Source organism: Sceloporus occidentalis, unplaced genomic scaffold (genome assembly GCF_023333645.1).
Source record: "Sceloporus occidentalis isolate IW3139 unplaced genomic scaffold, rSceOcc1.0.p SCAF_49, whole genome shotgun sequence".
NCBI classification, from domain to species: domain Eukaryota; kingdom Metazoa; phylum Chordata; class Lepidosauria; order Squamata; family Phrynosomatidae; genus Sceloporus; species Sceloporus occidentalis.
Window position 1 is genome coordinate 6,145,409 of NW_028317029.1, and position 14,169 is coordinate 6,159,577.

The window sequence follows — 14,169 nt, forward strand, 5'->3', positions numbered from 1 at the left end:
AGAATAACATCCTTTTTATTAATATCTTTCCCTATCGACTTTTACAAGGTCACAATATTGTGTAAAGTGTAGGTAGAATGTTAACAAAGCCAGAGCACAGTAAGTTGCGTGTGTTACAAACCTAAATAGTTAATAAAATTTAAATATGTTAGTACTCATCACAAACAAGCTGAATTTAATATTTGGCTAAAATATGAAATGCTGGCTTAACGAGCGCCTTCTGTCCTCCTGGTAGTTGACCCGGCATGCAGTGTTGTCTCGTCGTATTATCTCTCGCTGATATATTTATCTGTCTGCAACTCTATCACTTCCTGCAAACAGAAATAGATGGGGTGAGAATGCGGCTGTGTGAGCCATTTGTTCCAAATGTTTCCCCATCTGGGTCGTTCCCTGTATGAAGAGTGAATTTACAACATATAGGCTTTTATATATCATGCGAGCAGGGAAAATGCTTCCACTGGAATCTCTAAACTGGGAAACGTTCATCCATCTTTCACAGATTTGCAGTATTCCTTTGTAGTGAATGTTTTCAGGATCAAGGAAAAATATATGTATTTTGACATCACAAAAGATTATCGAAGAGAAGAATTATTCTGATAATTGTGAGAACACACACATTGTATTTTATATATATATATACATATCTATATATCTATATATATATATATAGTAGATTAATAATTTAATGTGGTTTAAGGTTAATTTATTTTTGTTTGCCAGTACTGGCTATGTAAGCAGTCATAATAATATAGAATAGACGGCAGATTTTTAGTACTATACTTAAATTTATTTGGGGGAAAAAAAGTTAAATAGTTTTTTGTATTACATAGAACATTCTGCACCACAATTCAAAATGTAATTTTTATAGGCATACTTCACACAATTTCAGATGGCCGAAGGGACACTTTCATGGGGTGAGGCTGGACATGTGGCTCGAGTTAGAAGGGTTTTTCTACAGTTTAGTTTTTGAAACACCTTGCGGTGGCTTTTTGAGCTGCAGGGCACTGTGCGGGGACCTCTCTATTACTCGACACTCATGCCCAGCAAATATTCTGGACTCATAGAAAAATGGGAACACCAGGAGAAGAAAGAGGGAGTGTTTCTTCTAAAGCTGAACATTTGGAAATTATGCACAAGGAGCCCCCAGGTGCCACAGGACCTTTCCAAATTATAATCTCTGGTGTAGTCGTCCCATATCCACTTACTCTTCTAAAGGTCTTGCTTCTTCGGGACGCCTCAGAGAATGACAAATGTGCACATGGCAAGATAGCAGCATTCTGCGCATACACCGTCCATTAGGAGAAGTTGCTTGGCGTGAAGCAATATATTCCCCCAACACACCTTGTGTCCATGAAGCCTAGTACCCTCAGGGCTCAGGCTCTTTGGGGATTTAGGGCCCTGGGAAAGCTTCCCAAACCAAGTCTTATGGGTATGGGTTGAATGCTTTAAGGCCACTCAAGCTGCATAAACAAATCATTGCAGCTAAAACTGGCGCTGACTACACAGTCCTGTCACTTTAAGGCCAGAGGCCACCAATTGGCCTACTAGTGGGCTGCTGCTGGCTGGATATGCACAGCCACGCATTATGTTCTGGATCGCTTTTTCTGTTACTAATCTGAAAATTAAGAAACAAAGTTCTAGATTGTGGGTTTTCTGGACTTCGCTTGCAGGTGAACGATCTGTTCGTTAATCCAGACCCGCATTGGATGATTGACAGCATCCATTGAAAGCTGCAGCGTCGTGTCGGTCTCTCCCAGGCTCAGATGCAGTCTACGGGCTTCCGTGTGCTTTTTGTTGTACTTTCCGCTCTTTCTGTGTAGTTCTGATGTCAATCAGCAGGGTTTACAGGAAACGAATGTCGTGCAAATTGATATAATTGCTTCAAGGGAATATAACATTTCAAACTTACAAAAACCCTCCACAATTGGATTCCGCGCTGACAACCATTTATCACGTGTGTTTTTTTTATTAGTTTTTGAATGTTCTGTGTAATATTTTCCTGCTTTGATATCACATCAACCTTTTCTTAAAGGCAAATACAGGGTATTACATTCAGTTTTTCTTCCCTTCCAGGCATCGGCAAAGTGTCCCAACATGTGCATCCGCGTCCTTCCCAGGAACGTCCTAGAGTAGGCCCCCCGGAGCTCTCCCTCTCAGGGGACGGCTAGCGGTACATAGGGGTGAAATTGGCCCCAGCCGCCATTAGTGGGCTGAGACGGGGGATTGCCAATCAGTGATAGTCATACTCTCAGAAATTTTGCAGCACTCCCCACTCCATACCCACTTCCCCGCCATCCACGGACAGATTTCCTGCGCGTGGGGCTAGTTCCGCATGCAAGCCGTAAAGGCAGGGCTCCTGGAAGCTGGATGTTCCCAGGTATGGTGATGGCACCCATTAAGATGTCTGAGAATACTCAGGATGTTACCCCTCAGGTTCTGCTAAGGTTTCTCAGTCTGTAGATGAATGGAGTGAATTTTAGAGCCACTCAGTGTAATAATTACTCATTCATGCACTGTGATGACCTTGTATCATTCTAGATCTTTTACCTGGTGCCTGTCTTCCAATGCGTCATATTTGAAACCCATTCATGATTACATAGGCGTCCATCTAGGCATTACAATCCCAATGTGCTGAGATTTCCGTGAGGGCCGGTATTTGAAGCATCTGGTTACTGCTTTGTTTATCCCCGGCACAGATTCTTTGTGATGAGTTATGAATGGTTAATCATTTGGTCAGCTCCTTCTAACGTGCTGAGGGAGGGCTGCATCAGATATGTACACAGGAACTCTGACAGTTTATGTCCAGGGGCCAATAAACTACATACGTGCGGCCACCTGCTGGACACTCATGGCCGCATGTATTCAGCCTGTGGACGCACACTAAAGGAGCAGGTTGAGTGGCAGTAAAGGTAAGTGAGCGCTGACATCTTACATGGCCCACTGGGAATTGCCCGTTTTGCCAGTTTGGGCTGCCCGTGAACACGATAAACATTAACTATCTTCTCACCTACTCTAGGGGTTTATTCACTTCATGGTGAGTTGTAGAGGAGACACGGTGACATGCTCTGTCTGTGCAACTCACAACCTCGTGCGGGAGGAACTCCCCTACTCTGGCCCTCCATAAGGTGCCGTTCTTTGGGCCGAATCACTCTTTAGTGACTAAACCCAGAGATGGTGCTGCTACATAAGCACAGTAATCAGAAGTGCCGCACTGGCAACGTCGGGGGGCTGGCACTTTAAGGCCAGTGGCCACCTGGTGATGTAAGTATGATTTATAGTAAACCACCGGGAGTTCATCAGCGAAAACGGACCTTATTCTCATTAGCATAAAGCTGTTCTGAACTTAACGGCTGATTACAGTCTGAATCGTAACGTCAAGAAAAACGGGCAGACTCGGCCGCCGTCACGTTCTATGTTTCTCGTTATCCTCGAGAGTTTTTCTTGACTCCGGTCTTTGGTTCTATTTATTTCGTTACACGTTACCCTCTTCTTTATTTGTTTGATTTGCTGATATATTTTTCACATCCCCAGTGGCTGGTGATGTATTATTGCTTGGTTTGTATGGCGCTGACACATACCGCGGGGCTGTACAATGGAGATGGTTAGTAAAGCAGCTCCGCTCTATTAATGAGAGCTTTATTTTATTAAAAATTGCAGAGAACGTCTAATTGTAACTAGTCTGCGTTTATTAACAACGTGTATTCCTTATATCGGGTTAATATTATTAATGGAAATGTTTCTATCGCATCACAAAGCAAACACATAGATTAACACTTTGCTTCCCAGATTGTCCTCTATTATTCAGGATTAAGAATTCCTAAATGAGGCTGTTTCAGACTTTAAATTCTACAGCACCCTATACCTGTGTATTAGTGTTATCATTAATATTATCATTAGTATTATTATTAGTATTATTATTATCATTAATATTAGTGTTATCATTAATATTGTCATTAATATTATAATCATCATCATTGATATTAGTGTTATTATTAGTATTATCATTAATATTATAATTCATATTATTATTAGTATTATTATTAATGTTAGTATTATCATTAGTGTTATAATTAATATTGTCATTAGTATTATAATTAATATTATTATTAGTATTGTCATTAGTGTTATTATTAGTATTATGATTAATATTATTAGTAGTGTCATTAATATTATAATTAATATTATCATTAGTATTATAATTCATATTATAATAAATATAATTAGTATATTGATAATATTACTGATAATCAGTGTTATCAGTAATATTATCGTTCTATTTGTAGCCCTATTAGCAGTGGGTTAGGGGTGTGAGTGAGTGATCGTGGGAGTGCACATGCGTGCTTATAAAAGCGGAGTACAGGGGGGAGAGCAGCTTATTTACAGGCTGGGGAGGGAGAGGTGGCGGGTGTCTCTACTCCGGGACGGATCTTTGCTCAGCTCTGGACTTCGGCTCCCCCACACCGATCACTCACCCGCACCGATCACTCACCGGATCTCAGGGATGTGGCTGCCCGGGGGGCCCCGGGGAGGATGCGCGGCTCAGCCTGTCATTGGGCTGAGTGAGGATGCTAATATGGACGTCTGAACTCTGGAAACTTTTACCCTGGAAAAAGGACCGTAAATCTACTGGAAATGCAAGCCCTGGAATCAGGTCCCCCGTCCCCCCGATAACTGCACACTTTGCAGCCACTTGTGTATTTTTCCTCCCCGGTGGATGCCTCACGGTTAGTTTCCCAGGTGTTGCGCGTGGTGCCGGGGCACGGTTAGTGTGGGCATCGGTGCCAAGTCGGGATTTTCAGGAGGGGAAGTGATCTGGGGCGCTGGATGTCACAGCCGTTCCAGAAGGCAAGGATTTAGCAACCGGATCCCCCGACAGCTGCTCCGAGTCGTCCTAGCCGTCAGCAGCGGGACTGCCTCTGCCCATCACAGGACAGCCCGGAGTGTCCCGGTGAATCCCCTGCCGGGGTAATTGCAGGGCTGCTTGGTGATCGAGCCCCGCTCTGCCCAGTAGTTTGCCCCGTCCGGGCAGCACATTTGCCCCCCGTGTATCCGCCTGGCTGCTGGAGGGGGGGTCTGAGGAGTCGCAGTGCCCCAGCCATGTGGGTTGAGGCTTCCCCTGTAGCCCTCCTGGCAGCTGCCTCCTTCCTGCTGGCGGTGCTGGCTGGTGCCCGTGGGAGTGGGGAGTACTGTCACGGGTGGCTGGATGCCCAGGCGGTGTGGCGGGACGGCTTCCAGTGCCCAGAGCGCTTCGACGGGGACGATGCGACCATCTGCTGCGGAAGCTGCGTGCTGCGCTACTGCTGCTCCAGCGCCGATGCCAGGCTGGACCAGGGTGTGTGTGACAACGACAGGCAGCAGGGGGCGCCCGAGCACGGCAGGACGGACAAGGACAGCCACGACTCCGCGGCAGGTAGGCAGAACGGGGGGGGGGGGCCTCCCGGTGCGGACTCCGTGCGGTCTCACGGGGCACTTCCTTCAATGTTACGTAATGAATATCCCCGGCTTACCGGATATAAGATTTATTTATCATTCTGGGAACAGTGCTGGTTCGTCTATAAAAACAAATTTATATATAAATCTAGAGTAGTCGCCATGGAGACTAAATGATTGCCACAAGCAACAAGCGCTCTTTAACTAAAGTCTTATACCGCATTAGAGGCGCTGATAGCGTGTGCCAAAATTGTTATTATTATTGTTATTGCTATTATTATTATTATTATTAATACAAGTGTCAGGAAGTGGTGTTTTCAGATATGTGATCGGAGTACTAAAAGCAACTTATTGTGGCGCTCAAATAGTTAATACAGAGCTCAGAATCGCACAACTTTCCACTCAAATAATTCATCGATTCTAGTAAATGCTAGATTTCCGGCACTTGCTGAGGATAAATTTGGATTATTAGCCATTCTGGCTACCGATAGATTAAGGTAAAGTTTGGGCGATGGCGAGCGGTCAGGAGAGGTCCTGAGATAATTATTTGCAGCTGGTCACAATTTTTAGCCGCTGTTTCCCTCTCTCCTGTGAACCGAGTAAAAAGGAACTTTAAAAAATAGATATATATTTCTATAATAATTCAAATGCCACTTTCCTAATTCCTGGTGAATTTTGGTGCTTTTTAAATTAGCGCATTTGAAAAATGAGCAAACAAAATCCAAAAGGCTGTGAAACCTTCTGGAATTGTAACGGGTATATTCATTCTGAGAGCAAACGAGAACTATTTCTTGTTTTATATAGCGCCATCATATTCCGTAGCGCGGTACAAGGTATGATACCCATGCTGTAAATAGAAGCGAGTGCTGATTGCAGTTATGTATCTCTGCGGCTGTGCTGGATTTTCTCTCTATCTGGATCATATCAGAGTTCGTATGGAAAAGGATCATTTATGACCCCGCTACTGCCGACCTTCACCTTTTATCTGGGTTCAGCATGCTTTAATATATCAATGTATACTGCCTGCCGGCTCCATACCCACCGGCGGGTGACATCTCTGCCTTTTATTGCCCGCAGGTGCCCTGCAGGGTATTGGTAGGGGGGGGGGCAGTTAGCCTGTTGCTACACACAATGTTCTATTATAATAGAATGCTCGTGTCTGGTAACATTGCCTCTACAATTATCTTGTTCTCGATATTAGATCTGGAACGAGATCAGCTGAACCCTCCTTTGGCATTTAAACCGCAAGCTGTGGAAGCCGACGTATTATTAATTACCAAACCAACGTATTATTAATTACCAAACCCCTGATTGGAGATCATAGAGCGCGGTGGCTGACAAACTTTTCTCTTTGATAAAAGGGGCATCTCATGTTCCCCAGTGGTAGCCGCATGGCATGTGTCTTGCTGAGTGCTAATTTTCACCTGCACCAGGTAACCTCTCCCTCTCCAACTTCTCTGAGTCGTTTGTGGAGCTGCAACTCACAGCAGCCTCAGCCGGACAAGGACACGTCTGTTGTAACCCTAAGCAGATGACGAGCCTTTTTCTGTAAATCTAATGTTTACTCAGATGCTGGCTGTGTGTGGCAGGGGTGGGGGCGATATGATAGCTACAGGGTTCCACTCCACCGTTAAGCGATTAGGATCCTAGTTAGTGTTGGCTGAATTGATTAAATGACTTCCTTATCAGGAGAGAACCCCCCCCATATTATATTATATAGAAAAGTGTCTTTTTCACTGTGGAATTAGAATAAATCATTTTCCATGGTGTTCTGGATTGTAACGGGGTGATTGCTTTCACCCAAAGTTCTTGAGCCTCAGAGTCCAGGGTTCCTCACCATTCGCCATCATTTTTATCGTCCGTGATGAGATCTGGGAGGTACGAGCTTGGCTACAGTCTCAATCCTTCTTCTTCTTCGAACGTTTATAATTACAATAATCCTCTCAATCCTCGGGGTTCTAATTCTGGACCGAAATTAGTTCAGCAGACTTTTGGAAGAAGGTGCTTTAGATGATAAACTTTTAATGTCTGATTTTTGTACCATAGCCTGATGTACTGCAGACTTTCAGTTCAGTGGCATCAATATTATCAAAGCGCGCTGAAGGCTGCTATTAATGAGTACCAGCTTTTTAGGTGCGCATCTTGATGCCACGGCTTTGAACGAGTCAAACGACTCCTCACAGCTGGATAAGTGCTCATGCCACGTTGCAGAAAACTAAGTGTCGTTAAGGGACATACGTATGGACATACTTTGGCACTTTGGAAGTTCTTCCGTCTTCCATCATCATCACTGACGGTTCAGAGCCAGCCTTTCAATGGAGCTGCTGCAAAAACAGGACTCTTTTCACAGATGTACATATTTAGTACCTGGTCGCTCACCTGTCTGCCCTTTAACTTTATATGTTCACATTACATACACATGTTGGCCAAACTGTTTCAGAGTAACCTTTGAGCACAAAAAAAGGCACCTGCCTATACGAGAGAGCTGCCAAACATATGGTAGTCATAGGAAAGAATGGTTGTCACACCTTGATAATTTAACAAAAGCGAAACATTATGTCCCATCTGGAATCTGCAGTCTGCCAGTAGCCTCACACCCTGTACTGATTCCGTTGAAAAATATCCTTTTCTACATGCGTCGATTATTTCAGTGTTATGCTTTCAAATAAAATAATCAACCTTCAGTACAGAAATTTCGTAAGAAAAGTTCTATTGTTTTGTGTAGAAGATTGAATGAGATTATTTATGAATGGTTAGTTTGGAATGTTCTTGATTGAAGAACTGTGTACGCTACATCATTAAACCTGCACTTAAATTGTGATAAAGTTATGTGAATTTGATTGTGTGTCCCGCGATTTGCATTGATAGGGCTAGCGGTAAAAACTACCAATCTTGCCACCATCCTATTGGCCAACGCTTCACAAGATTCCAAAATTTTGTTACATTATTGGATCAGATCTTTGGCTGCCATTGGCAGCTGTTTACTTGCAGTTCCTTAAATGGCCACCGGGGCACCTTAGGTTACAGATCATGATGAGCACACATTGTTCATTTTCATTCTTTTTTTTTTTTTTTATTGACAGGGCTCCTCTGTCATGAGAAATAAGTTATCTGCCTTTGTCGACTGATATTTAATGATTCAAAATGATAACTTAACTGTCAAAATATTTTCTATGTGACTTCCTCTTTATTGCGCCTTTTACTATTATCAGTTTTCCAGTTCTCCTGGTTTGGCAGCATCACACAATTACTTTAGAGATGGGTATAGTGATAGGGGTGGAAATATAATAATAGTAAATAAAACCAAATGGCAAACTGATACATTTTTTTAAAACTTCCTTTCTTTTTGGTGATTGAAATAATGTGACACAGAACGATATACTACACCACAAAGGGCTGGGTTTTGATTATCGCCCTATGTGCCATTGGCCTCCATAGTGTCACTGCTCCCTATGGGCTGTTTGATGAGTGGAGAGAAGGTCCTCAGGGGTTTGATCTGAGGGGGCAGCTAGAGGTGCTGCCCTGAGTCAAACCTAGGGCAGTGACCCCATAAATACAGCAATGGCGTACCATAGCTCCGAACATACAGATTCATAGTCGGTGCTAATAAAGGAACGTCAGCAGTTTTGTAATTGTGTTTTTTGTTGTTGTTGTAAACAGTAGAATTTCAGGACTAGCTGCCTGAAACCAGGGCTCTACATCGATGGATTAAAAACAAACTGGGTTGGGCAACATGCCACCCACCCCCCATCCGATGTACAACTCCCATGATGCTTAGTAAGCCCAGAGTTTGGCCTGACATGACCTCACAATAACCAAACATGAGACCATTATAGCAAACAGACCTTCCAAAGAAATCAGAACTAGCTGACATGTCATTTTCCCCACAACATTACCCAAAGAAAAATGTTTATGGGATAATTATATTTTCGAAACATTTTCAAAAAACGTTCCCAAGGTTAAACTTTACAGCCTTACACGAGTTGTCTGTGTCTGGGAGAAATGCGACAGATCTCATTTATACGTCTAAAGAAATGGGAAGCACTGATTACGATATTTTCATGGTTTACCCCCCAATTTATAAGATATTATTTATCAGGATCGGCTGCCCCGTAGTATCGATACTCTACATGAAAGCTGCCGTTGTTTCCTAATGTTACCCGTGCTAGAAGAGTTAAACTTTTCTGCCTCATCAAATGAACCTACTTGTTTCATTTAAGATACAATATATCGAAAACAGACTTCTTGTTGGTGCCTATTTTATTTTCTGTCTTTCGTGGAATTTGCACAGTAGACAGACTCCTTAATACAACAGAACGTAGCTGTAGGTTTCTGTTTGTGGAGCGCTAATATTCCAGTTTGTAGTTACGCTGAAAGCTACTAGAGCTGGAATTACAGGAATCGGTCGATAGGTTGGTGCTTCTAAAATTCGGTCTAAAAAATAACCAAGCTTACATTTTTTTCTCTTTCATTTTTGCTTGGTTTTTGGAAATATCAAGGAAATCTGTGGCAAATGGTGGCAAAACTAGCATTATGTCATCAATTTCCTGTCCTTCTCACCATGACCTAACAAATGCGTCCAATAACACTGAGCATCTTAACAGGGCAGAGATATTTCATGGGGGGAATCATTATACTGATCCTGGGAACGGGGAATTGGTGTGTATTACCAAACCGATAAAATCTGGGCTTTGGGGAAGGTGACGGATCCACTTTAAGCCAAACAAAGATGTTTATAAAAATCTGTTGATATAGCTGCACCCGGAGAGTTTCCTTCACCGAAGTCCTGCTGCAGTCAGTTGATGTTATACAGAGAGAACAGCCTGTCTCCATCCCTGGAGTGAGGGCCACGGAACCAAACTCAATAGTGGAAAAGCGCTCGTTATCATTAAGATTCCTTTCCTGTTTTTTGATTCATTGCCTTTCCTGTGTCAGAGGCGCCCGTAATGTACTAATGAAAAAATTGCTTCAATAAGTGGAACGGTTCCATCTGTTTATTGCACAGAATCCCCTTTCATAATTACTGCCTCTGTTTTTTGAACGCTTCTTTAATTTCTAGCTCCAAAATTGGAGCTCGTTCAATTAACCAGGATGTCGCGGGGTAAAAGGTTTCGTTTCAAGTCCAAATTAGGATTCCTCAACCAGTTTCTTTTTTAATAATGGCGTGCCATATTTGCACATTACAGAGTTTAGTGTAAAAAATGTGTACATTTCTAACACTCTGTCTTTTAAATATGTTGCGTATCTAATATATCATTTGGTTGAGTGTTGGAGCTACTAATTATTAATATTAATGGGATTAGCTAGTGAACATAGTGTCAGAGGAGCAGGGACTCTAAATGTAGGACCTGGCAGGCTTCCTAAAGACCTAGAACCAACAGGAATTCAATGAAAGTCCCATATGCATTGTCAGAAGAGTTATATACGGCAAGAACCTGCCAGGAACTCAACCCGATGAAGAATGATTTCGATATAATCAGTAGCACCAAACAAAGTGGTGTTTATTCATTAAAGGGGGGGCTGTGCTTTAAGCTCCCCACCTTCTGTATTCATTATAAACGGCAAACGCTGCTAAGTTCCTCCAGCAAGAAAGGCTGACTTGGCTCTCTGTATAATGCATGATTCAGTGGGTGATGAGACTGATATATACTATACATGATAATATAAGGCAAGTCAAGCTCTTTGTAACGTATACTTGGTTAGTTGGAACCTCAGCTTTTCTACCTACTCTCCTGCCTTGTCTCCATTTAGTAAATAGAGCCCCATTTGGGATGTGTTGGGTGCCGTTGGCCGGGTTCCCGAGAAGATGCGTTTGCTTCTATTGCTAATTTACGACTGGAGGACTAGAATGTTATATAGTAGCAATAGACATGGGAATAAACTGAGTTTGCAAAGACCTTATATTCTTATGCTTGGAGATACTCAAGGCGATACCCTAAAAATTCTCAATCTATGAAAGCAAAAGGGTATTTGTAGCAGAACTATAACCCTATTATTATTTATATAGCGCCGTTATATACCACAGAGCTGTACAATGAGGCACTAAAAAGAGGAAACATATTCCCAAAACATTTGTTGCGGACTGAAGTTTGGAAGCCTGGCCAACATGTTCTAATCCTGTTTCTGGATAATTACTATTGATTGTAATTTGAATGTTTTGACTATTCTTTTCAGCCCGTAGGCTTAAGTTTTGTTTGTGTTAAACGGAATACTTTCTGGATATCCTGTTTATCTTTGTAGAATTGTTAGATTGATTTATATATGTTTTAGATTAAAGCAACCAGTGTGGGGAGTAAAGCAAATAAATGTCAATAGAGGTTGCTGAGGTTCCTTCTGGTAACGGTATTCACTATTATATATATAAATAATTTTTTTTTTTTTTTTTTTACTTTTGCCAATTTGTTTTTGTTTGTTTTTTTAATGTAGATTCATTGGATGCATTTAGTTACTTAGTGGCTTGTCAAATCAGGAAATGTGCATGCATAACTAATTATTATAAAGAGCATACACGTGAGTGGGGACTTGGATTACAAGGAGCAAGAGATATAGGTTGGCTTTTGGGCTTCCCTCTAATGTTGCTTCTTTTCTCTCCTCATCAGCTAAAAAAGGAAAGGTAACATTTGCAGTTAGAAGATCTAAAGATGCTTCCCAGTGGTGGTGAATAATTAACACCCTTTGAAATAAAAGATCTTTATGGTTTTCAATGTTAAAAATCACCACTTAATAGAGGTGTGGACAAAGGTGGTCATTTACTTAACTTCCTTTTTTTCATTCAATTCAATATGATGACAATCTCAATAAGTGGCCCAGATTCCTTTAACTCTTGATGAGCTACTTGCAAAGTTCATCTTTCAGTTGTCTTGATAATATTTGGAACCAACTGCTCTAGAATATTATGGTTGTGTTGAGCTGGTTTCTCAGTTCAAGTTCAAACATTTTCCAGGGTGTATAATTAGAGATATAACCACTCACTGCCGGTTCCCTACCAACTTCCGCTTTTACATATACATACAAACCTTTGTATACATATTGTCTGCATGTCCAGTAGAGTGCTAATTTTAACGATAGCCAACTCTCCCAAAATACCTTCCACCGCTGGTGATGCTGGAGGTCTCTAGCGTCCCTGCAGCTAATAGTTTCTGGCGGGTGCAACACAAGCGCACACACACAGTACTAGCGGCCACCACTGCTTGACTACCCAGCCTTATGGAGCTCTGTCTGATCTGAGTGTCCAAGAGGAGACCATCGCTCGCCAATGCATGGTACACTGTTCCTTAACGTCTTTAATCTGGTTTCTTGTAGGAAGGGATTATGGTCCGCTCTGTTTAGCGGACCATAATTCTTTTATTGCAGTAATAGGATGTATACCTATATTATACTTCTGTATTGTATGTTTACATGAGTTAAAATAATACCTTTGTAAGCCGTACAAACATCAGTTTTCTTAAACATACTCAATTATAAGGAATTATATAATGTATAACTATTGGAAGCTTGGTACTCGAAATACTGCTATGCAATTGAAAAGGTCTTCTTTCTTTGATTTTAAATCTTTCCCTTTTTTCTCTTGCAGTTCCTATATATGTGCCATTTTTAATTGTTGGCTCTGTATTTGTGGCCTTCATTATCCTGGGGTCATTGGTAGCTGTTTGCTGTTGCCGGTGTCTAAGGCCAAAGCAAGAACCTCAACAGAGTCGAGCACCAAGCAACCGTCTGATGGAGACCATTCCAATGATCTCAAGTGCAAGCACATCACGTGGATCCTCCTCCCGACAGTCAAGTACGGCAGCCAGTTCCAGTTCTAGCGCTAATTCTGGAGCTCGGGCACCCCCAACAAGATCCCAAACCAACTGCTGCTTGCCAGAAGGAGCAATGAATAATGTTTATGTAAACATGCCCACCAATTATTCAGTGTTGAACTGTCAGCAAGCGACTCAACTTGTTCCACATCAAGGACAATACTTACATCCTCAATTTGTAGGCTATGCTGTACCTCATGACTCTGTGTCCATGACTCCTATGCCACAGTTCCTAGATGGACTACAAGGCGGATACCGGCAAATGCAGTCACCCTATCCCCACAGTAACCCCCACAATAACCCCCACAATAACCCTCACAATAACCCCCACAATAACCCCCACAATAATCCCCACAATAATCCCCACAATAACCCCCACAGTAATCCCGAACAGATGATGTACCCAGCAGTGACTGTTTAATTTGTGCCACCTCAAACGATTTGGAAATAAGAACATTGCCATGTTAACACGGAATGCCACCGATGAGCAGAAGAGTCTGCAGAACGTCTGAAAAAGCTTTGTGTTCCGTCGGACCTCTAGGCTACACAATTGCCCGATGACGGTTTTGTAGCATGACTTAAAGTGGAAAAGGTGTGCAGAATTGTTGAATAAAATATTTTTGTTGATACATTGAGCCGTTAACCCACTCTGCAAAGAGTAGGTTTAGTATATGGATGATGAAGCAGTTATATATTTGTCCTTGGAAATGCACATCAGGTGCAATACCTTGATTATTTTTAACATAGACAATCATATAGACAATCAAGGGTAAATCAGTGCAATCTTCATAGCATTTTTTCTATTAAAACCAAATTCCAGGCCTCTTAACTTTTTTTAATAAACAAATTCTTCAAATTTAGATTTTAAGTGAAAAGGAAAAAAGGTGTATATAAGGAAAGAGTTAAAATACCTTTAATTGATGTGCCATAGATCATAAGC

General features: G+C 42.0%; 1 protein-coding gene across 1 annotated transcript; it reads left to right on the top strand.

Annotated features, from left to right (window-relative positions):
* The first annotated feature begins 5,097 nt into the window (after positions 1-5,097).
* Positions 5,098-13,650, top strand: LOC149288964 (protein shisa-2). Its single transcript, XM_089491274.1, has 3 exons — positions 5,098-5,410; positions 13,004-13,504; positions 13,601-13,650. Exons 1-3 carry the CDS (start codon positions 5,098-5,100, stop codon positions 13,648-13,650), a joined length of 864 nt encoding a protein of 287 aa, XP_089347400.1.
* Positions 13,651-14,169: the final 519 nt, after the last annotated feature.

What these genes read in the sequence shown, in the direction of transcription:
- LOC149288964 (XM_089491274.1), top strand. Translation starts at nt 5,098, where the DNA reads ATGTGGGTTGAGGCTTCCCCTGTAGCCCTCCTGGCAGCTGCCTCCTTC. An exon ending in CAGCCACGACTCCGCGGCAG is followed by an intron (nt 5,411 to 13,003) that starts GTAGGCAGAACG and finishes TTTCTCTTGCAG; the next exon opens with TTCCTATATATGTGCCATTT. An exon ending in CCGGCAAATGCAGTCACCCT is followed by an intron (nt 13,505 to 13,600) that starts ATCCCCACAGTA and finishes ATCCCCACAATA; the next exon opens with ACCCCCACAGTAATCCCGAA.